Source organism: Stegastes partitus, unplaced genomic scaffold (genome assembly GCF_000690725.1).
Source record: "Stegastes partitus isolate 25-593 unplaced genomic scaffold, Stegastes_partitus-1.0.2 Scaffold653, whole genome shotgun sequence".
Taxonomy (NCBI): domain Eukaryota; kingdom Metazoa; phylum Chordata; class Actinopteri; family Pomacentridae; genus Stegastes; species Stegastes partitus.
This window is the reverse complement of record NW_007578384.1, coordinates 302,652-327,129: the sequence shown is the minus strand read 5'-3', so window position 1 is coordinate 327,129 and position 24,478 is coordinate 302,652. Positions and strand designations below refer to the sequence as shown.

The 24,478-nt window shown below is 39.9% G+C and overlaps 1 protein-coding gene across 1 annotated transcript; it reads right to left on the bottom strand.

Annotated features, from left to right (window-relative positions):
• macroh2a1 (macroH2A.1 histone) lies at positions 1-23,808 on the bottom strand. Its single transcript, XM_008290053.1, has 9 exons — positions 23,690-23,808; positions 21,661-21,861; positions 20,864-20,970; positions 20,551-20,742; positions 19,162-19,269; positions 13,682-13,772; positions 11,341-11,430; positions 4,025-4,199; positions 1-1,639 (listed from the first exon to the last, which is right to left on the bottom strand). Exons 2-9 carry the CDS (start codon positions 21,830-21,832, stop codon positions 1,474-1,476), a joined length of 1,101 nt encoding a protein of 366 aa, XP_008288275.1. The 5' UTR covers positions 21,833-21,861; positions 23,690-23,808; the 3' UTR covers positions 1-1,473.
• Between the last annotated feature and the right edge of the window lie 670 nt (positions 23,809-24,478).

Here is a 24,478-nt window from a genome sequence, read left to right as displayed (position 1 = left end):
TGTTTTTAAAGGTATTTTATTACCGGAGTGTGTACAGACCATTTGTAGAATCATCAATTGTAGCAATTCTTTAGAAAGCATTTTAATTTTTTCTTTTTTAATAAGAAAGTTAGGCTGTCGAAAAGTCCAAATGCAGCAAAGCAGTCGGGTTCCTCATATATATGTGTATATATATATATATCTGTCAGTTCCAAATTCAAATCCAACTCAAATCGACCAGCGTCTGTGTGAAGTCTGCTGCTGCTGCTGCACAGAAAATGGCTGAGATGAAAAATCCAATTGCTGATTACAGGGAGCCATCTGGTGGCGGCTGAATGAAAGAGCAAAACCAAAAGCAACAGCAGAGAGCCTCCAGCGAAAACATGAGTACACTTGTTTTATGGCTTAACAAAGACGAAAACACACACACAAAAAAACAACCTCTTACAATTTTTTTGTCTTTCAAATCCTGTGCCATTTAGAATCAGTGTGAAAATTAAAATAGAAAATAAAAATCTATGTTACAGTCCAATATTTTACTATAACATTTCACAAATACTCCATCTATATAAACACTTATTAGGAACACACGATATAAATCATCGGTGCACTGCAAAAACCTCCAATCTCCACCTCTCGGTCATAAATTAATCCATTTTTTACTGTATTAACAACCAACAGATGTTCAGTTTATAGAATAAACTCATAACATCAAGATATATCATTTACGTTTCTAATCATTAGTTTTTCTAATTATGTTCTTTCTTTTTTTTTTTGGAAATTCAAGGTCTCTGCAGAACACTAAGAAAACACTTTTTGCCTCATAAACGAAGGCAAAAAGGGGAATTTGCAACACACAACACAAAAACAAAAACTCATTCCATTAATCTGTTATATGAGTCTCCTGAAGACCAAGGTTGAGCCAACTGAACTTTTCTTTACCTTTTCATTATACAGTACTAACAACAGAGATGTCCCAAAACGCTGAATCGATACGAAAAAATACAATACACAATTACGTGTCTTGTGTTATTGAGCTCAAAAGAAAGAGAATATCTGGTTTTTTTAATATCTTTACTGCCTTTACATGCATTAACCCGTATTTATCGGACTTCTGTGGAAGCCTTGTAATTGAGGTGTAGCTACGTCTTATAACATCTTTTTTTTTTTTTTTTACTGTATATATCCTGAAAATTAAATTTGACAGTGAGTCTTCTCACTTGCTGAATTCTGTTTTGTGTGGCACTGCTTGTATTAAAAGACCGCAAGAATGACCAGTGCACTTGTACATTTAAACGCCAGAGGTGACAAGTAAATAAGAAATTAAAAACAATATAGGAAAAATACAAACATAATGCAAAATCAAGTTCCCGGCCTTTAGAAAGATTCTTCTTCTCTTCATATTTAACAAATCACTCGTAAACACCTTCTTCTTTCCTTGCAGGAAAAAACAGGAAGGGGGAAGAAGGATAAGGAGGCGAGTATTCCATACTTTTAGCTCGTCTCCAGCTTCGCCATTTCCTGCACGTAGATGCCGATGCTCTCGCTGTCGAACAGCACAAAGTAGACGGTCTTGATGGTGGAAGACATGGTGGCCACGAAATAGCTGGAGATGGCCTTCAGGATCAGCTGAGCTGCCGTCTGCTTCGGGAAACCATTCCTGACAGGAGAGTTTACACACTTAGTGAAATGTGGTCGCACGCTGCACAGACTGTCATCTTCTATTCACTTCACCATGACTGTGGCATTCGTGACGTGGACAGTGGGCAGACACACAAATATAGTTATTTACTGGGCGGTGTTATAGTTTCCCTTTGAAGCTGGGAACACTTGGATAATTTAAAAAGACTTGACTGCATCTTTTTCACACCACCGTGAACACTGTACAACAAATCTTAAGCTTTGTATTTTTTCATAACTTCTCAGAATCCACATCGATGATTTTTCCAAGTTTCTCTGGAGTGTGAAATCTTTGCACGTCAGTCTAAGTGGTTTCTTTGAACCAGAACTTTGGCTGCCGCTCTATCATTTAGTGGTTTCCAACCTTCCAGGGTTTGCTGGATAAATCTATGGTTTTTCAAAATGATTATTGAGATGGGAAATAAGGGAACAAGGTTCAAGTTACAGCTTCCGTGTCCACTTAAATGTTGTCATTTGCCTGAGTCTGTAAAAGTCCATGCAGCCTAAAGTTTGGAAAGAACAAGCAAAGTAGTGGACATCCTTGGCAGTGTTGTGCATGTGCAGAATATATAAACGCTAGGGATGAACCGTTTGTCGGCCTGGTCAATGGTGCAGCCACCTCTCTCTGTCTGTAGCTACTCTGATCTGCAAACTCTTTCTATCAGAGACAAAATCTGCAAAAACTGACCAATGAAGACTAGTCATCACCACGAACCAGGACATTAACTGCTTTCACCTTGGCTAGCGGCTAGCAGCTAAGTTATGAGGCAGCTGCAGATGACACTAAAACCGATTTTGGAAAACAGTAACAAATAATGCTTTAGGATTTGGGCCTAAGTGAGCAATAAAAGTGACAGAACAGTGAAATATTAAGAAAACAGAGAAGAACAGCAGCTGGAACCACAGGAAACAAATTGTTACCGATTAAACAGTGCATCCTGTGACATCAGCGCTCCTATTTCTACTGTTCATACTCGGCAATAGTAAACTTCATGAATGAAGAAACCTACTCATGAATGACAGCTCCCCTGCTATCACATGTGGTAAAATATAACACCAGTTTTGTGTATCATTTCCAAATATCTGTCTTTCTTGATTACAAATAATCCGCATCCACCCTGAAAAACACTTTTCAGTTGATCCTTAGTAGACGCAGATCTACCACGTACGTATTGAACAGAGTCCTTCCAGTGGACTCTAAGGGAACGAGGAAGTAGAGTGATAATAGTGTCTGTGGCGTCTGAAGTTGTCTGTGTGCACATCAGCAATAAAGTACAATCAAAGCTTAAACCCTCAGAGACTTAACAGATGTCACAGCTGTACTGCTGGAGTCTGATTTCATGAGGACTCCAACTGGTACAAAAAGGAGGAATAGGGAACACAATCGTGACAGCACAACTTGCTAGGAAACAAGGCATCACCGTTAAAATAAAGTGGCAGCAGCTTCTCAACAAGAGCAGTGGTACGTGCTCGTCAGTAGTCAGTGTTCATGCATGGAAAACACAGATGTTCAACGACTATTCATGCATGAAAGAGAGTCTTCTGAACGGACTGAAAAAAGCAGAAAAATAGCAACAACTACACATCTGTGGTGTCTGTGTGCAACATTACCATGTTGAGCATACATGACACCAAACTGACTTATTTGTGTGCTCTAAGTAGGAAATGTTCAGGGATCAACAAAATTGTGACACTTCACTGAGAAGCATGTCACCTGGACCAAATGTTTGAGCCAAAGTAACACCACCGACATCACTGTACTGCTCGTGAACAAATCTGTAGCTTAGTCTGTTTTTTAATCCTTGTTGTTTTTTGTTAAATCCTTTGGCGTTTTACCTTCTCGGGCCTCGAAAACTATTCAACAATCTACAAAGGGAGCGTCACTCACCAGCTGAACTGCTGCAACATAAACAGTATTAAACCTGCGAAGAGGTTTCACAACTCGATCTTTCTCCGTTTTAAAAGCGCCATAACCTGCTGTAACCTCCGAGTGCTGCTCTCGCTTCACTTTGCCTGATCAAAGTGCAGGTGTTTACCACCGTTACCAGGAAACCATGACAACTCCCACTTTTAAGTTACACAGAGAGGATGGAGGACAATGTCTGGGCGCGCAGACACACATGACACCAACATTTTTACTGCTGACGAAGCACAAGTGCCACTCGAGGTCTTATGAGGACATAAGAGAACCTTTCCAGCTGAACTCAGGCACATGTTCCTGGTCTGTGACTTTACTTTTGGTAAAACACATCCAGTTTTAGACCAAACTGACAGAATAAAAATGCCCTTTCTGGAATAATTAAGAAAGCTTAAGGTAACAATGCACTTTTAAACAATATCTTCCGCTACAGATGTGTTTTCCTACCTTCCGCTACCGATGGAAGGGAAGGCCACGGACTTGAGTTTCTTCTCATCTGCCAGAGCCAAGCAGTTCTTCACTGTCTTGTCCAGCAGCTCCTCACACTTGTCGGAGCCCCAACCCGGACTGTTACAATGGATGACGTACTTGGCGGGCAGGCCAAAGCCGGCAGTCAACACGGCTAAAAGAAAGAGATAATATAAAGGTTAGTGAAGTGAGTAATGGAGGGAAGAGGAAATACAGGTGGACACAAAGCAGAGGAGGAAATGTAGAAATGTTTAGTAGAAGGCTGACAAGAAGCGAGGATGACAAAAGTCTGAACAAACTGACACCATGCACTGCAGCAAGACTGTAGTGGAAACATGTTTGAACTTTTTCTTGTGTCCTATGTTAAACCAAATATTCATATTGAATCAAATTTAGATTGTGATAAAAGCCCATTTTTATCCACAAATTATTTCATAATGTTATTAATATTTTTCAGTTACCAATTTACTCGATAATATGCCAGAAAATAAGAAAAAAAACATAAGAAACATTCTCAAAAGCCGACAGCAAAGCAGTTCTAAATCTAAATATATTAATTCTGCAATAAAATGCAGCAGAAAAAGCACCAAAAATGCCAAAACTGGTGGCTTAAAACCTCAATTTTTTCATGCAGATCAGCTAACTGACTATGTGATGAACGCATTGCCCATTCAGCAAGAAAACACAATTAATACAGCAGCTATAAAAACGCCAGTCAGTAAGCTACAACATGTTAAATATTCTATAACAAAAGAAGCCAAAAATGACATGAGATTCATTTATGAGACAACAGCTGACAGGAAACTTAGAGAGAGTATAATAAAGTCCGTTGCAACTTTTAACCTCCAACAAATATTTTGATATGAAATAAATGTTTACATGACACTTGCATAAATTGAGAACAGTATTAAACAAAATGAAAACAGAACACATGCAGTCACCAACAGCTGCCACCTGTATTTAGTCACATCGGTGTTTTGCAAATTCTGCTGCAAAGACAAATTGTGCCACCGTGTCGTATTTTGCAACATCTGTGTTAATTTTCTTAAGTCAGATGCAGCTGGGATTTCTCACATCACGTCATTCATGCTCACTGTCAAAAGTCAAAAAATCAGCTTCATTAATCAGTTTTGTCAGAACTCAAAACCCTAAAGTTGAGTTTGGAGGCCAGAGATGCTAAAAGAGCACTTTGCTTTGTGGAAAACGTATAAAACAAATCTCCAAGAGCTTAAAGTGGTTTGACCAGGGTGTTACAACGAGGTGGGCCGTAGAAATCGCTTCTCCAGACAGCTGAGGAGGAGAAAATTACGAGTGAGAGGAAGACAAGAGAAAGAAAGACAAGCGAGGCGTCTGTTCTCCTAGTTTAACGTTTAGTCTTCCATCAACCAGCAGCTGTAGAAAGTGTAACTCAGCCAAAACCTCCGACTCTGTGAAGTGAAAAAGCCTCCAGTCAGAGTTTATTAGGCCACAGCGAAGCGTTTGACTGGACCGGAGTCAAAGCTGAGGACGAGCTGATTTCCAGATGGACCACAGAGAGGATGGAGACACTTCACACAGCAGAAACGCTGCATGTGAGATCTGGATGTGAAGGAAAGCTAGAGGATGATGATTATGGTTTTTATGGCTGCCTCCAAAGTTCGATTTGTTTTATGGTTTGGGGAGGTGGAACCGTGTGCGGTGCTGTTTGTGCGCTGCACATCTGGAGATCATCTGTCAATCAAAGTGTGTGAACAATCACAGTGACACTTGTGCGGGTTTGTTGAAGTGGTTTTATCTTCTGTGCTGGCGTTTTATTCTGTGACGATGTCCAGTCATGCTAATAAACGCTAACAACGCCTTTTATACGTTTCCAAAAAAAAAAAAAGAAAAACAACCAACAAGCAAAGCAAATATGGATAAGCAGCTGCTGAAATGTGAACTTACTTCCTGCAACTAAACTAAGAAAAAAGACCCAGATCTCACCCCATTCCCATCCATTTATACTGAACATGCAAATCTTAAAAAAAATAAAAATGCTCACTCTGATAGAATTTCATTTTTGAGGCTCACAGATTTCCTAAAACAGCTGGAGACTAATTCTTTAGCAAACATCACTCATTACTGAAATAAATAGGCCACTGCTGGGGACTATTGTCAGACTAATAAGCATCAGGAATTGCAGAGAGGAGCCATTTACAGTATTGGGTTTTTGCTGATATTTTTTCACTGGTTTATGCACATATTGTTCCAGACAACATCAAGTGTCTCCTGTGGTGGAAATAACATTACTATGCCTCTACTCTTATTGTGCAGATATAAAATACTAATTCTTTTCAAATGTGCACATTTACTGGGCAAAATTTTAAAACCTAATCCAACTTGTCTGCACAGAATCCTCAATTTATGTGACACTTTCAAACAAAGCTGTACATTTCCAGCCTGACAAACGGTTTCTGCTCGTCATCGTTAATTTCAAACCGATGCTTTGTTCATTTTAAAGCCTTTATCGGCTGATACAGGTGATGTCAGAATCCTTTAAAACTGAACTAGTGAGTATGGTCTGACCAAGCTTGAATAGATTTTAGCAAACAAAAACATAAATTTATATTATCTAGCAGACTTATAATTACAAAAACACAAAGAAAACGTTTTGCTAAGAATCCCTTCAGTTTGTTATTAATAGGAATCATACTCACATCTTTCTCTGGTAGAACAGTTTGATTTCTCTGTTTGGTTTTATTGAGCCTCTATAGCCGCAAGCTGGTTTATGTGGGACAGTTTTTTATTAAACTACAGTGTCCGTGCTTAAATCAGCGAAGGAACACTTCACCCAGTGTTACAGTGTGGCTCATTGGTGTGTTTTTATAGTTTCTGGACAACAGTGAAGCTCTATGGCAGAGAGGAATAATCACATCAGGCTTTGGCTTCACAGAAAGTCCTCGTTAATAGATCAACTCATTTTTGGATTTGGTGTGGGATTTACTGCTAATCACCAGACTTGCGCTTGAAGAACAGCAAACGTGAAAGATTTTATGAACTGACTTCAGGACTCTCTTCTTCTGTTCTGTCGGTAAACAAGCTGCAGAAAGACTCGCGTTGCAAAGTTCTGTTTACTTGACCTCAAACTCCCCTCGGTGTCCTCACTGAACATTTATCACAACACGGCAGCCTCCACTATCAGCAGAGCAAAACACACATCCAGGCCTGGCCAAGCAACAGGTCAGTAAACTTTGCAACAAGGCGGACAGACTTTTGAATTCACACTGGAATTTATAACAAAGACTTTAAATGGAATAGATGTTTATCTTATATTCATTCTTTGTAAATACCTGTTTTTTTTTAACTAATTAAAAGCCTGCTGAGTATTTACAGCTGGATCATTCCACCTCGAATCACAATTTTTGTTCAAACCATCTCTGATTTGCTCAAAACGTCCCACGCATAAAATATAGACATTTATAAAGATATTTGTGAAAATTTTAAATGCTCCTTGACCCACTGAGCATATTTTTTCACACATTGAAATTTACCTTTATGTTTGAACAATAGTCTTTTTTTTTAAACTCCACAACTCTGTTCCACTTGGATTAAGCATATATAGTATACTTATAAGTATATATATCAACATCTATAATAGTTTTGTTTTTGTGGTACAAGTTGTCATACCTGCTAAATCAGTTATGAAAGCTCAACAAAAATGTATTTAATTTTTGTGACCAACTGTTTCATATCAGTATGTATTTGTATTACTGTGACATCCAACTACATGTGGTTCAACAAATTTCACTAGATGACTTCTGCATTAATCAGTTTATTTGTTAATGTGTCTTTAAAAAGGGACTTTCCAAATTTTGTTTTCATGTTGTAACTCACAAACTACCTGATCTACTTGTCCAATGTGCAGATTCAGAATCAGTATCATGATGAGAAATAATTTTAAACATAGACTTTTATCTTTAATAGTTCCTGAGATATTGTCCTTCAAACATAGCTGCAAATTTCAATGTTTGAAAAAAATATGCTAAAAGTTGGTTTCCAGGCAATTTTTTTTTAAAAAAACAAAAAACAAAAAAAGCCCCTCAAGTGTTTGATATAATCAGGCCAAAATTTCACACATACAATTTTAAATATTCATAGTTTATGATAAAAGAGGAATTTCTTGGAATAACACAATTGAAACGCTTGAATCCTTATTGAAATGGTGAAATGGTAAAAGGAATTACACCAACAAGTCCTCCTCTTTTACTTGTTCTGCTTCATATCTTTTTTAAACGTACTGTATGTATGGAGCAGATTACTGTTATGGATAAACCACACATTACAACATAAGAGTTCAACCTCTTTTTGGAATATTAACTTAAATGCAGTAACTTATGTTTGATTAACTTCATCTTGGTTCCTGCCTGGCTTTGAAATTACAACATTTGCGTCCCAAATCCAGATAAACAAACACTTTGAAAACTCCTCTTAAACATCCAGAAAAACGTGTCTGACAGCTGTTCTGTACCAGGTCTGGTCGTGACGACTATTTGGCCGATCCAGATCCCCAGAATCCCTGACAGGCTCTGCTGGCTCGGTGTTCAGTCACCTGGTAATCTATTTATGAGCTCCACATAGAGACCTGGATTAGGATGCTGATCCAGCTAACTTGGCTGAAGGTGGGCAGCGTTAGAAAAATTGAGTGTGAGTGATGGATAATGAGGGAGACATATGGAGAAAGAATACGAGGGAATGAGACAAATGGACTGAAAGATAAAATAATCTGTAAGGGCTCAAACAATATGATTCTCTGAGGACTGATGCCTGTAGTTTTAGAATAAAGTCGCCAAGAACAGATACGATGTGCCAGTTCTACACGTCTTTGATCCTTTCCGTGACAAAAAATATCCGAGTAGTCGCTGTTTCTCAAAAAAGTTTGAGCTTTTAGGAGAATTAGTCCAAGTGTGTGAAATCTGTGTCCAAAGAGCTAATCCTTGCTGCAGCGTCCTGACATCATTTGCTTAATGTGGAAGCAGACGCCAGCAGAACCCAGCCCTGTTCAGCTCTCTGTGAGTGTGAGACGAGAGATTTACGGGACACACTGACATCACTGTCATAGGAGCCGGGTGGTGCTCGACTGGATCAATATGTACTTTCCGACCCCTTCGAGTGTGACTTTGGAGGAAAGTCAGGAAAACTCAGCGTTGCCCATTGTGTGACTCGGAGTGTAAAAACAAACAAAAAACAAATGAGAGGGAGCGCGAATGGAAAACACAATGACAACAGTGGAAGAGATGATTGCAGTGTTGCTCTTTGTGGTGTGAAGTGAGGTTTAGACTCACACTTGTTATGCTCTTCTCAAGTGGTCATGGAAGTTCACTGGCTGCAGCAAAGCAAAGACATCTCCTGAACTCTGTGAACGTCTTTTTCCACGTTGTACTCAACAGAAAAGGGGCACAGGAGGGGAGTTTTTCTATATGCTCATTTAGCCATTTTGAACCATATACACTTAAAAGCAGCTGGTTTGCTTTAGACATTTTAGGAACAGATCAAGTAAACAGCAGTTATTTTGAACTACATGTTGTATAATTGCCTGGTCTTAACAGCTCCTCAGTGATTTATACATTATAAACCAGAGAATATCTTCGTTTGACAAGCATAACTGACCCTCAATGCATACCGGATTGACTTGCATTCGCTCCATGCTCATTGCTGCCGGCCAGAAGCCATTCGGTGCTATAGACGTCTCTGTCATGGTGGCCCTTCACTAGCTAAACCTCCACAATGCTCTCTGTGACGCAAGCACTGAAAACAAGCTGTAAGTCCATCTCATGAAACAGTAAGGGTTAGGGTTAGGGTTATTTATTTTTAAATCAGTTCAATAATTAAATTCAATTAATTTTGTCAATCCCTGACCTTACCCTATTATGGATTCATGGTTGGTAACACCAACAAATGTCTGGGTTTCCTTTGATATGACTGAAGATTCTCAGTCATCCAGCTCTTGGTCTAAGAGATAAAATTAGAGCAAGTGGACTTGCCACTTGCCTTTTAGTCTGGTGAAGATGCTTCCCCTCTCATCCAAAAGACTTCTTCAGTGAAAAACAGATGTGTCAGTGAGGAGCTGAAGCAGCATTTGAGAGTTTAAACATCTTCAAGAAACTGAAATAAGTCTAGCTGAATTCATTTTAGCAACTACATATTTCTTTTTTAAAAAAATCCACAGACATCTTTAGTCAAGGTTGTTTCTACAATAAGTTTGCTCAATAATATATTGAACTACAGCATAAAAAAGTCTGACGAAACAGATGTGAACTTTGGGTATAATCCTGCCAATTCTGTTGCACATTTCCTGCAGGTTTCTCCTGCAATCCTCTATCTGCATTTTAGCATTTTTAAAACCTCCTTCACTACAGGAAACAGCAACCTACAGGCTGAAAATGGTAAGTTTTGTGGTATGGATTGTGCAGTAAGGCAGGCCTGCTTGGTTCTTGCTGTAAATTAGCCATTTTCAGAACAATGTTCATCTCCCTGCGTGCTAATGTTCCACCTAAACAATTCTGCCCATTGCCATTTTCTCAGGGACTTTATCACTACATCCTGGGTTTAGTACCACAAAGATCAAATGAATGGTTTAAACACTGCTTAATTCCCCCCAATAGCAAAACAATCATAAAGTGCAGCTAGACCATTTTCCAGCTCCGTCTTCTCTGGCTATGTGAGACTAGAAAAAAAAATACCTGGAGCAAAGTTTCAAGTATCTTAAAATATCTTGTCTCCTTTTAGAAGTAAATTCAAGAAAATACAGCACCATCTCTGAAGCTGCTGCCCCGTCTCACCAAAGTAGCTCATTACCAAAGAAGAACCAAATTTTAGGAGTCAGAACACAGAATGACAGTGTTATTGTCTCTGTGGTTTGTATTGCTCTAGTGTTTAAAAGACAATAAAGATTTACTTCTGCTGCTGTTTTGAATGGATATAATGGATTACCCAACAAGGTGCAACTGACAGCAGGCAGTCAACAAAAAAGTCCTGCAGTGATTTGCAAATGTGGCCATTTCCTATTATTTAAATACATGTCAGTGATTTTAATCTTAGAGAATATTATCAAGATAAAACACTTTGGCTCCTCGTTGCACTGGCTAAAGCTGTAACCAACATTAATCTGTTGAATATGTGCTGGTGAAAGAGGTTTGAATTTTATGAGATCTAATTTAAAGTCGCAGGGTTTGACTCAGTTGAATTTAATAATGAATGAGTCCAAACCTGAACTCAGCAGATCCTTCAAGCAGAAAAGATTCCACAAGACGGGAAATCTACAAACTCAGTGCACGTACCACCAGCCACCTCCAGAGGGCCGTTCTTCTTCTTCAGCTCCTGCAGCGCCTCGGTGAACTCCTTCCCTCCTTTCTTTTCCAGAGCAGAGCCTGTAAGTGGAGAGAAGACTGTGGTGAATACATCGGCATGCACTGCAGGCAGGCAGGCAGGCAGACAGACAGACAGACAGACAGCAGGAAACAAGAGAGCTGTTTGGTGTCATGCAGACAGACAGGCAAGCAGGCAGACATGGAGATGGACAGACGGACAGACAGACAGACAACGATGCTGTCAATCATTGTACCTGGCCTCTCTCTGAATCTCTGAGCCTCTAATTATTCAGTCCCTGTTACTGTATTTATGAGACTCAGGAAAAATCTCACAAATGAAGTGCAAAGATTTACAGCTGCTTTTTCCAAATGACTCATTCTGAGTCAGTTTAACGAATGTATTAAAGCCTCAGTGCCTAATTACTTCCCTCTGTCCTCCCCTACTGGCTCACATGCAGTAAGTGGACTGAGGGCATTTAGTTTCACTCTAACTGGAGACTGCAGCAGCATGTTATAGATGACAAAGTGAAAGCTTTGTCTACCTTATTGGCACATACATTTCAAGTAAAAACAATCCAGGCAGCAACCTAAGTTCAGCGTGGAAGAGGAGGAAGGTGCATCTAGATGTAATGAGACCACGGGGAAATGTAACCGTATTCATCCTACTTATTTTGATGTGTAAAGGAAGTCGGTCCACATTGATCATATCTATTTCAGATTCACTCAGAGCTAAAGAGAGAAGCCATATAGGAAACCAGAGAGGAAAGGAGGGGGCGATTTAACTCGACCAGAAGCAGAGAAATGAATGCTCTGGCTACAGTATCGTTAAAAACAGGCAGAGAAGGAAAACAATAGAGTTAATGTTAGTGGGGGGAAAAAAAAGCTCTTCAAAAGTATTTAAAAGTCATTACGAGCAAGCACATAAAGACCAATGTTCTTTGTAGTTATTTAGGTTTAGGTAGTTAAACATTTGTTCTCTTATTAATGTCAAGGTTTCACAACCCTCAGGGGGTTTTATTGTGACACTTGTTGGACTCTTTTTCTAACCAGCTGATCTGACAGCATGGTCGACAGGTTACAGGTCACACGAGATGAAGCCAGTCCCAGATTACCCACGTTTCAGTCCAGTGGAACAAAGCAACAAGCAGCAGCAGCAGCGTTTAAGGATTACAAACATATATATATATATAGTTGTATATGGATTACTTGATGCACTCATGATACATAACTAGCAGAACCCGACCACTAATGGTGACACATTGAAATACTGTGCACATTTAATGCAGTGGGAGTAGCTGTAAAGGTGAAGAATATATGCATATGGACCTCCCACGTCAAATTACTACCCTGTGCTTCTGTTTTTACACATTTTTCAGGCTACTCATACCTGTGAAATGTGAAAATAAACTTGCAAAGACTTGAAAGTTAGACACTGAACATTTACTGCCGAGTGTTTTAATGCGGGGGGAAGGGGGGGGCGGCCTCGCAGAGCATCCGTGAGTGTGAAGGCTTCTCAGACCCAACAACACTGCACAAGAGATTCTAATACTCATACAGGAGACAACTAACCGCAGTAAACACCGAGCCAGCTTTTCTGCCAGACATTACCCTCTAGAAGCGCTCTCTGCTTGAACCCAAGTCGCTGATTTAGGAGATTCCAGGTAGCTTCATTAATCCTGCTCTGAGAGACAGACCCCCAGGTGTGAGCAGGAGTCTGTTTGGACAACGGTTCATTTTTGGTGCATTAAACCTCAGTAATCTCTGACATCTGAGAAAAGAAAGTCAGCTGCCAACCAACAGCTTTTTTTAACATTTTTTTTAAATGTGGCGAGCAGCTAAATTCGAATTATCCTCTTCACAGTGTCCACTTTTTCTGCAGGGTTAGGTTTATTGAAAACATTGCGTGATTGCAGCACTCTTTGGCAGTTGGCTTTCAAATCTTGGCAACTGGAGTTTCCCACAAGTACCTCACTGCATAAATATAACAGGCCCTGCTCGCTCGCTTCAAGCCTCTGCAAGTTCATTTTCACTTATGACACAGTAAAGTCCTTTCTGTAACTGTTTAACCAAATTACGTAAATTGTAGAGTGAAGCGTTTATAGTAAGAACAGAAGGGAGTTGAGTTGTGAAGTTTAAAAAAAAAATTAAAAAAAATCGGTGAACTTCCTCGCTGAAAAACCACTTGGACTTTAGATTAAAATGTGTGCTGCTGCTGTGCTGTTTGTCCACAGACTACAGCGCTGATCATCTGGATGTGCAGAGGGAGAAACACAGGCAGCCGTGGTCTCTGCAGAGTCAGTGGTTCCTTTACCTACTTCACCACCTGAATAGAGGGAGGAGTTGGTCGGGTGAACGACAGCGTCGCTCTCCACGATGGAAATGTCGGCTTGGACAACTTGCAACTACAGATGACAGTGACAAACAACAGGCAAACAACATGGTGGTAAAAACACAGTGAGTGACCAGGAGCCACATTGTGGGACAAAGAATAAAGAGAAAAAAAAAAAAGATGAGAGAGAAGAAGAGAGAGAGAGAGAGAGAGAGAAAAGTGCTCCTTATTGGCTGAGGAGAAAACAAGGAGGCAACTGAGGAAATGGTGGGTCACGTTACACAGTATGTAATTAGGAAGCAGGACTTCACAGTTGAGTAGATTTACCGAAAAATAAACACAATAACAGCAACTAAACTGCATTTTTTGAATTTCCAGTTGCAGTAATTAAGAAAACAGTTTTCTGCCCAACTATGTCGTCCTGATTCCTGAATTTTATGATCAAACTCCAGGTGAACAACCTCACAGTCAGGCTGCAGCGAGCAACTAACAGAAGGTTCATGTCAGCTTCTGTGGTGCCTGCTGCTCTGTTTCACAACAGTAATTTTCCTCAAACTCCAGGGATCTTCAGGCGTTATAAAGCTCTGGCAGCCATTTGAAAGGATGACAACCTGGAATGAACCTCAACACACACAGTGGGAAGAGCAAGCAGGATCACTGCTCTGAGGAGCTTTGATAAAATCCTTGAACGTCTCTACAGATTTCTCCTCAAAGCCGTGTTTTATTTATGATTTTTATTATCGATCTGCCAGCGAACTCCACCTTTCTGCTCTTCATTTTAAGTCAAAGAGCAGGATCAGTTACTTGAGTCCACATAGAATCAAAGGATCTCATCACTTATTCACACTGTGAGCAGTTCTTCTATTTCCTAAAAGTTGACCAACCAGGAAGAATCGACAAGCAGGAAAGTTCGCCATCATTTCACTAAGAACAAAAACAAGAATTTCATAGCTGCTCCTTTTGAATATTTTAAGAAATACTGAGCAAATCAAGAAGTCAACAACAATCTTTCATTTGACATTTACTAATCTTTCAGTAATTTAATTGAGCTTTCATTTGTGGTAAAAGCTGAATGTTTTAGCGAGACGTTTAGAAAGTCAGTAGCAAAGCCAAAACAATATATTGTGCTTATTCAAAGTTGCATGGCTGCATTAAATCAAAAATATCCTTAGATTTCTTTTTCCATAGTTCACATTAATTTTACTTTACAGCCACTGATCACTATATATAAAACTAAAAAAGGTTCTGTTGCAGCAGCTCTTGCACAAAAAATGCAGAAAAGTGAACCGAAAAATGTGGATTGAACACCTGCTGATTATAAATCAGAGTCTAAGTAAGTAAACAAAAAAGCAATAAATGTCCAAATTACAGACTAGCTGTGCTGTGAGCAGGATTTTCACATTGATTTTCTTTTTTTCCCCCCCTTTAGACAGATTCAAAATAAACATTAATAAATTGCACATTATCTTTTATTCGGACCCTAGAAGTGAGTTAAACCATGTGTACTCTAGAATTAATCAATATCTCTTACAAGCTGCCCACAGTGTGAATGGACAGATCTGGATGAAAAGGTTCGTCTAATTCATCAACCAGCCTCAAACCTTATTCGCCTGTACTTGAATTTCAAAAGGAGTAGTTAGATCGTAGAACATTCAAGGATTTTGAATCTCAAAGCTCCCTGGGACCAGACAGCGTGGGGGAGGTTTAGGGAGCTCACCTAGATCGTCTTTAAGTTCAAGTTCAGCATTGGTGGGGTTGATGACCCCCTCCACGTCAAAGCCAGCCAAGTTACTGACCTCGCTGTGGATAAGGTTGAGCTGCAGAGGGGGGAGGCAGGGGGAGAGCGAGGGGGAGGCATGCCGAGGAGGAAGAGGAGCCAAGGAGGAAGAGGTGAGGAAGCAAAGCCATTAAAACCAGATTCACACTGCAGCTTTATGGGACACCTTGACTTTTTGATGAATTATGAAACTGGACAGAGCAAGTAGATGCTGAAAACATTTGTGTGCAGTGATATTAACAATATCACTAATATAATGCAAGTAAGTGTCGTAGTGCAGAGTACCTACAGGAGGACACTTGGAGTGATGGAAAGGACACTATCGTGATGAAAAAAAAACGCCAATTTACTAATGTTTGTATAAAAGGTAAGAGGTGATGTGTCTGCTTGAAAGCCAATTAATTAGCAGCATTTGTCAGCTTCAAGTCAGACTCCTGGATGAGATGACGAAGCATTTTCAGATGTACGTTTTTAACAACCAACAGAATCCAAAAGAGGACAGCAATTCTGCAGGTGCACTGGTTAAAAATGCAAAATTATTTATGAGGCAAACAGTCTGGGAAATTGGGAGCACATTTGTGAAACTCAGACAAACTGCATCAAAAAAGGAGTCACAAGCAGCAACAACCAGTTTTATGGATGCAGTGTGTAGGAGGTAGAAAAATACCAGGACATGATTATTGTACCTGATTTGACCCTCCGTTGTAGTCTCAAATTGTTTAGGTCATTTTAACTACATCCTATATGTCCTACAATGTCCCCTTTGAATTGATGCAACCATGTTTTCATAAATTACAGTCCGATACAACTCAACTGCATTCTCATTTAGAAACTAAATTGTATTTGACAGAAATACATTTTTATACCAAAAGGTCAGACTGACATGGCAGAAAAGACATAAAGTCGATGGAAGGAATAAATCAGGAGACCATGTGGGACCATTATTCTCATTCTTTTTCCCTCGTTGTACACTTCTGGCTTTCACTCGCTTTTTGGTTTGGTTTAGGCACCAAAACTATGTGGTTTGGTTTTGGAAAATATCATACTTTGGGTTAAAACACAAGCCTTTCACGGGATGTTTCAAGATTTCCTTCCATTTTCTGGGTTACTGAGGTGACTAGTATCAAATATATATAGTTGGTAAAGCATCAAATAAGTAAAATAAACATGTTGATTAGAAACGTTACAAACATTGATGTTTCCATCAAAACAGAACTAAAAATGCAGCTTAGTTATATACAAATGCAATTTTTGGGGGGACTGGACTGAGTTGATGCTACACAGGAAAATGTGTAGTTTATGCACACTATGCAGGTGAATTTCTTTGTTTGCTTTGTGTTTCCTCATAGTTTTAATCTCAAAATGTCAAGGTATCCCTCCAAATGTTAAGATTTTCACATGTGACATCCAGCTAGCAGCTCTCACTTAAAGGTTAAATTCATCATCTGTTATCAGACACTGTATTCCACCAGCGAGGATTCAAAGCATTTAAAGACGTGACGACAAAGGCCCACATCCTCCCAGAGAGAAACAGTGACAACACAACAGTGTGTAACTGAACACAACACGAGTGAAATGCCAGAGGAAGAAAAGTGCAGTTAGGATAATTAAGTCTATAAAGCAGAAAAAGACTAGCTTTTCTATTCGCGGGTTCATTATCCTCATCAGTAGGAGGTTAACTGTTTTCATTTGATTAATTATCATCCACTGACTTCAGCAGCTGCTGCAATCTGTGGTCAGCTACACTGAGTCATTCTCCTGATGAAGAGAGCGAATGACAGCAGACATACTGCTGCTACCGAGTACAGAGAAATCAGGTTTATGCACAAATTTAACATCAATTCAGCCTTTGCAATCTACAGTTTCAACATTTACATCTATTTCATTTCTTACTGAAAACACACACACAAGGGTTCTAAATACAAGGAGTTAGACTCAAAATAAATTAAGATCTGCAGTAAAGGATGGCAGCTGAACCATACGTGCAGAATAAACTCCTCACTTACTACCAACTAAATGTCAAAGTCATTAGTATTAAATAAAATTAGTATCGACATATGCAGTGCAGATCAAAGCATGCAGCGCCACCAGAAGTCAGGTCACAACCGAGCTGAAACTCTGGAAGTAAATTTCTCCTCCACAGGGGATTTTATATTTGCATTTAAACTGTGTAATAATTCAGGAGTCACCTCACCGTGAAATAAATTATTTTCTGTAGCAGACCCTATCCGGTCTTACATGTCTTCATAATTTGGTGTTTAATTTGTAATAAACTGCCACAAGCTTTAGTGAAAAGTCACAAATCAAGAGATCTGTGTTGTCTGACAGCTGAGCTGCAACGATTCGTTGATTTTTCAACTATTTTGATTATAAACTTCTCAGCTTGAATAATTATGTAAAGGCAAAACTCCAAATCCAGCTTCTTGAATTTGAATATTTTGTGGTTTCTTTCCTCCTCTATGACTGTAAACTGAATATTTTCGGGTTGTGGACAAAACAAGACATTTGAGGACATCCTCTTAAGACTTGGGCAATAAGAACTGACATTTTATACCTTTCTTTTTTTAACATTTTATAGACCAAAGAACAAGTTGAATAATGGCAAAAATGATAACCAAGTTAAATAATGATTATTTGCAGCCCCGTCTGACAGAAATGAGGACGTCTGGTTTTAGCCCAAACAGAGCACACATGAAACCATTCTCAGCACATAGAGTGTGCACAAGAGCCACAATCATAACAAATCAGCAATCAGGTCGTCAATTATCACCGTTCAAATTAGTGAGCGTGAACCGGTGACACTTCTTGCATCATTCTTGAGTCACTCATTCTCTTCCACACGGCATCCTTCAGACGCCTTTCATGTGTTCAAGCTCATACCTATTTTCATGAGTCTCTGATCTTGATGATCCAAAAACTTTGATAGGCAAATTTACTTCCAAGTTTCAGCTCAATAAAAAAAGGTTAAAAGGTAGTTCTTTTTATGCTCAGCAGGACCAAAGCAAGGGGAGCCAACAGACAACACCGTGATCATAGCTTCTAATATCAGAAGTGAAGTCTACGATTAGCCCTCATATGAAGTCTGTCTGGGAATTACAGCAGCTCGATTACAATGTGCCATGTGCAACAAAAAAAAAAAACGGCTTTTATTAAGCAAAATATCACAAAGGCGCTTCCTCAGCAGTTGACTGGGAAAACATCACATCATACTCGAGTAATTTCTCCTCTTAGATCTATTTCAGATAAAAGACTTGAATGAAAACAGTTGGAAATATTGTGGAGGCAGATCTAACGGTCTGCAGTCTTTCAGAGAACTTGAAGCCTCGTGGCAGAGCAGAAAGACTTTTTCTTATTCACATATAAAAGAGCTGTTTATCCTCGGATTCATCCAGACTTAGATCATTTGTTCGGGACTGAGCAGGAATGAGATATCACATTTTGTTCAAAACACAGATCAGATCACACATGACTGAAAAAAAGGAACATGTTGTGTCTTTCTTTCTTTCTTTGAATTGGAATTATCAAACACTAGCCTTGACACGGCACTTTAGCACAACAAAGTCCAAAGAAAGTAGGTTGTTACTCTTAATATCCAACACACGTATAATAAAGTAGGGATCTTTGTATGCTGTACTACAATTAGCTCGGACCCGTTAGTGGATTTCTCCGCTGACAGAACACTGACCTTTTGACCCAGGAAGAGGCTCTTGGTGGAGAGAACGGTGAAGCTGTCGGCCGGAGATCCCTCTGTGGTGCTGTCTGCTGATGCCGCCTTGCTCACTTCGCCCTGCTTCTGTAGACGACACACAATAAACGATGACGCTTTATTTCTATCTGCAGCATTAATGTTTATTCTTGTCGCCTCCTCTGTGGGAGGTTTTATAACAATATCTCGTTTCCAGTCTTGTGCTGAAAATCAACACCGATCAGCCACAACAGTGAAACCACCTCCTCCCCCTGCTGTTACTAAAACAGCTCGGACATGTCTGGGCATGAATACCGGACGTCTGGACCAGTCCGGTGTTGTCTGACATCAGGATGCTGGCAGAGAATCCTGACTGGGCTTGTTCAGGCACGTCCCACAGATTATGCTCAGACTGGGACAGTTCGGAGGCTCTTTGTTATGTTCCTCGAGCTGTTTTTGTGTTGTGTCAGGTACTTTATCCTGCAGGGACGCTGTGTCTGCTCTACTACATTGTTCATCTGAATGCTATGTGTCAAAGTAACATCCACTTGACTGCCAGGAGCCGAGGTTTGCCAGCAGAGCATCGCATTGCAACGACACAATCAAAGTTACTGGCTTCACCTGTCAGTGGCTGACTGGTGTATATTTCACCTATTTTTAAAAGTTATTTTGGCTTTCCTTCCTAAAAAGACGTCAAAATATGTTGAACCTTTGTGATATTTTTACTACCACCTCTACTAAAAATATTTAAACTCTTTCGCCTGTAACATCCTGTGTATGTACAGGTCACGTAAAGTTTACATAAGCAGCCCAGAAACAGAACATCTGACTCTAGCCCTGAAAAAATGAAGCTCAAAGTTCGAGACTTAATATTTTCTAGTGTTAAAATCATGATCTCATTTTATTAAGAGGAAAAGATAGTTATCACTTATTTACACTTTCAAATCCTCATTTTGTCTGTCCTTATCTTGTCTTCTTATCTTTTACATGGAAGAGGGTGGATTTTTATTCAGTTTTTCACTCATTATTTGCTGTTGCTACCTGAACGTAAATAGTTTTTCTCAGCGACTCAAACAACTTAAACCACAGAAATGATTTGTCAAAATACTGAATAATATAATGCAGACACAACTTGTGGTAAAAGATGTCGGTATGACACATCTATGCAACTAAACCTGCTTAAGACATTTGGTGCATTTTCCTTTACAACATCAACATGTCCGTATTTAAACTGTTGTTTGGGTTTGATCATTGAATGCTTAGAAGTGAATCAGCACTCCAAAACACACACATGAAAAGTTCCTGGCGCTCGTGAGGAGAAAAGCAAAGTTTAAACGCCCTCAACACACTCCACCATGCGGCTCGAGGCCTGTCCACATGCAGACCTACCTTGGCTTTCCCTCCGGCCTTCTTCCCACTCAGTTTCTTAGCTGCTGCTTTCTTGACTGGCTTGGGTTTCTTCTCGGGTGCAGGTGAGACGGGCGTCTCCAGTTTGCCCTTTGCGCCTCTCTTCTTGGCCAGCAGCTCCGGATGGATGTTGGGCAGAACTCCACCCGCTGCAATGGTCACACCTTTCAGCAGCTGACACAGAAACACAAAACAGAAAGTCATCCTGCACCGTCTGGAAGGTTGGAGATCAATCTGAGAGCTTTCTGTATGCATAAGAAACTCAGTTTGGAGTAATATAAGTGCAACAGCTGACCTGGTTCAACTCCTCGTCGTTGGCGATGGCCAGCAGGATGTGTCGAGGTGTTACCCGACCCTTTTTATTGTCTCTGGCTGCATTACCTGCCAGCTCCAGGATCTCCGCTACAGGGAGGAAAACAAAGCATCAGGCAAGTCCATCTATAAATAGTCCAGAGTAGCTACGATAACCACTTTATGACTCTGAATACTAAAGTGAATTCACTTGCACATGCTCTCATATTTCATAAAAAGATTAAAAACTAGCAGGTAGAATGTTTGAACTGCACTCAAAGAGCAAGTGTGCCTCCAAATGTTAGCGATCAACTTTAAAGGCAAACATCAGGTCAGTAGGTGACCTTTGACCTGTGAAAGCACAGGAGCTGTAATATCCCAAACAGAAGCTCATTTATAGCAGTTGCCTTTTTTTATAGAACAGTTTCTGTCTGTAGATATAACTGAATATAAAAAGATATGTAAATAATGTATTTGCATCAAAAATAAACATTTAAAAAGCTTCACCTGCGCTACAGTATGACTTTACATTAGTCATTTGGCAGTTTTTATTGTTGAGAATATGGGTTAAGTGTTGCTTTATCAGACTTTAAAACACCTACAGATGGCAGTGAAGCAGCTAATGCTTTTAGATCCATTAACATCCACTGACATGGAGCCTCGCTTGCGGTAAAAAGTCGCTCAGCTGCCAACAGTAAACACTCAGCTGATGCTGCGCTGCACTGCAGTGTTCATGAACAAAACCTGAAGTCAAACCTCCTCAGTGATAAGCCGGTTCATCATGTTTTATTTAACACTCACCGGTGAGATACTCGAGGACAGCGGCCAGGTAGACGGGCGCTCCCACCCCGATGCGATACTTAGGCAGCCCCCTCTTGATGTAGCGCAGCATTCGGCCCACGGGGAAGATGACGCCGGCCTTGGTGGACCGGGACGTCTTGGTCGACTTCTTCTTTCCTCCTCGGCTGGACATGGTGCTGAGGATGCAACCAGCGTCAGACTCTGCAGGGACACAATGAACACAATCCATCAACACATCTGAACATTACGGATTTACCAAATATAAACAAACAAAAATAATAAAAGTTAAAATATGATTATGATTCTAAATGTAAAAAACAGTGCCTACCAAAAGAAGCAATAAGATACAATATGTTGCTGAAAACATAAATAAGCTAAAATAAGACTAAATTACAAAAATATGTGATTACACAAACATTAATTCATTATTTCACTTTGCATATTAAAATAACAAATTTTACAGATACTCAAAAATTAAGATGTGAAAAATGGTAAATATTTTTTAAAAAGGAAAAAGTATTTGTTTACATGTTTACTGTTAAATAAAAGCCAAAACCGTAAATAACATCCACATCAAAAATAAAATTACACTATTTTTGTTGTATTAATTACAATACATTTTACAGATACTGAAAAATTAAGAATTGAAAAATTATAAATACTTTTTTTTTTTTTTTTTTTAAAGTATTCATTCACATTTTGACTGTTTAAAGAAAAAAAAGCCAAAAAAATAAAATAATTAAAATAAAATAAAATACAGATACTGGAAAATGAAGAATTGAGAAGTTGTTAAAAAAAAAAAAAGAATAAAATGTTTTCAATTATTTTTCAGATTTCCACTGTTGTGTTAAATTACAGATAGCATCGAGTTGTAAAGTGATATTACACATAATAACAGAATATTGCAGTTTTAAGGTGCTAAAGCTGCAATGAGTAATCTGGTGCACAGATTTACATTAGACTACATACTCTCTGGTACATATTTGTCTGCATTTGCACAAAAAAAACAGTGATTTATGGCTTTCAGCATAAATCACGGTTTCTTCTGATCTTGTAAAGACACAGATCAGATGCTGCCTCTGGTCCTGAAGCTGATCACTGTGTCACTAGGTGCCGTAAAAACCAAAATTAATCAGCCAGAGCAGTGTTTATCTGTCAGAGGACACATAATACACTGCTTTGTGTCATGACTCCCATTTATTATTTGGGAGATAATTAGCAAAGATCCTAATTTTGTTGGCATCAGCCTGAGGCCAGAGATCAGAATAACTGTCAGCCTGGATCATCATCAGATCACTGCTCCGATCAGACTTGATAATAACACAACATCTACTGTTGTGATCCTGGGAATGGTCACTTATTAAATGTTCGTGTCTCCTGCAGATTAATGAGGCTGAAATTCTAATAACTTTCATATCATTTGAAGGAGACTGGGCTGTAATTGGAACCAACGCTGCTGCACCAGATGCAGACACCAATTAGCGGCTGAAGATCAATTAGCCCCACCAGGCCACGCTGCTGCTCGACCCGCTCCGGTAACCGCGGCCACCGCAGCTTCAACCGGCCGCTTTTAACGTCATTTCACGGTAAAACAGCGAACATGACGCGGCTCGTCCCGCAACATCTGCGGCATTTCAGCGCTCCGGCCAGGTGTAGGTGCGCTCAGCCGCCACACCGACACCGATTTCCGCATGTCAACAGCCCGCCGGAGGCTCGGACACGGCCGGTGCTCGTGTCCCAAAAACGGTCCGCGTGAATGAATTAACGGCTAAAACCGGAGGTGTCACGCGAGCGGAGGGCGTTTTAACGGTCCGGTGGAGAGAGAAGCCCCGGTGGAGCCGCTGTCCGCTCCGCCTCCTCCGGCAGCTCGCTCTCCGCTCTCCGCTCTCGGCCTCCACGCCAGCAAGGAAAAAACACGACACGGCAACAGCGGCGGCTGTCCTCGGTGAGCGGAAACCGGCTCCACCGAGGACAGGCGACCACATTGGAGCGGGAACCACCGACGGAGGACGCCGGTGGGGCTACTTACAGAACAGGGCGCAGCGGAAAATGTCTCCCGTTCTCCGGTAACGAGCAGGGCAGTGTCCCCGACTCCCACAATCCACAGCGAGCTCAAGTATCGGAGCCAGCCAGCGCTGCCCGCCGAGCGACTACCGGGAGCTGAACGACGATCCGCTGCTCGGTGATCTTTAACCCTTCCGCTCCGGTAAACACGTGGTTCGGCCTCAGACGGAGTCCAGAGAAGATCGATGGAGACCCGAGTTCCGACAGTCACGTTCTAAAAACACAGCAGATCAGCGGAACCCAAGAAACAGCCCGTATAGCTAGAATTCAATGAGAAGAACAATATTTACTGGTAGTTTACACATTATTCAGATTTCTTAAATTACTAAAAATAACTAAACAGAATGAATTTACATGTTGCCTGTAAGTAACGTCCACATTTAAAAAAAAAAAAAAAAAAAATCTATATTTTAAAAATGTTTTTTTTTTCAATGCTTAAATTACCAAAAATAAATAAATAAAAAGATTGTACAGATACTGAAAAATAAAGAGTTAAAAGTGTGTTTTGTTTTTTTAGGGAATAAAGTATTTACATATTGGCCATGAAAAACAAACAAACCAAAAAAAACTCATTATCTTTCTTTAGTCTTGCTTGATTGTAAAACTGTACATTTAAAAAAAAAAATTTACCAAACTTAAACCAGAAAAAATATTGTTTTACAGATACTGAAGGAAATGAAGAGTTAAAAATGATTTTTAAATTTTTTTTAATTTTTTTTTAAGTATGCCTGCCAAAACTGTAAATTAAGTCCAT

Excerpts from the sequence above, each read along its gene's own strand:
- macroh2a1 (XM_008290053.1), bottom strand. The coding sequence starts at position 21,832 with ATGTCCAGCCGAGGAGGAAAGAAGAAGTCGACCAAGACGTCCCGGTCC. Across the intron at positions 20,971-21,660 it reads TGTCCTCGAGTATCTCACCG|CGGAGATCCTGGAGCTGGCA; the intron begins GTGAGTGTTAAA and ends TCCTCCCTGTAG. Across the intron at positions 19,270-20,550 it reads AGGCCGGAGGGAAAGCCAAG|AAGCAGGGCGAAGTGAGCAA; the intron begins GTAGGTCTGCAT and ends TGTCGTCTACAG.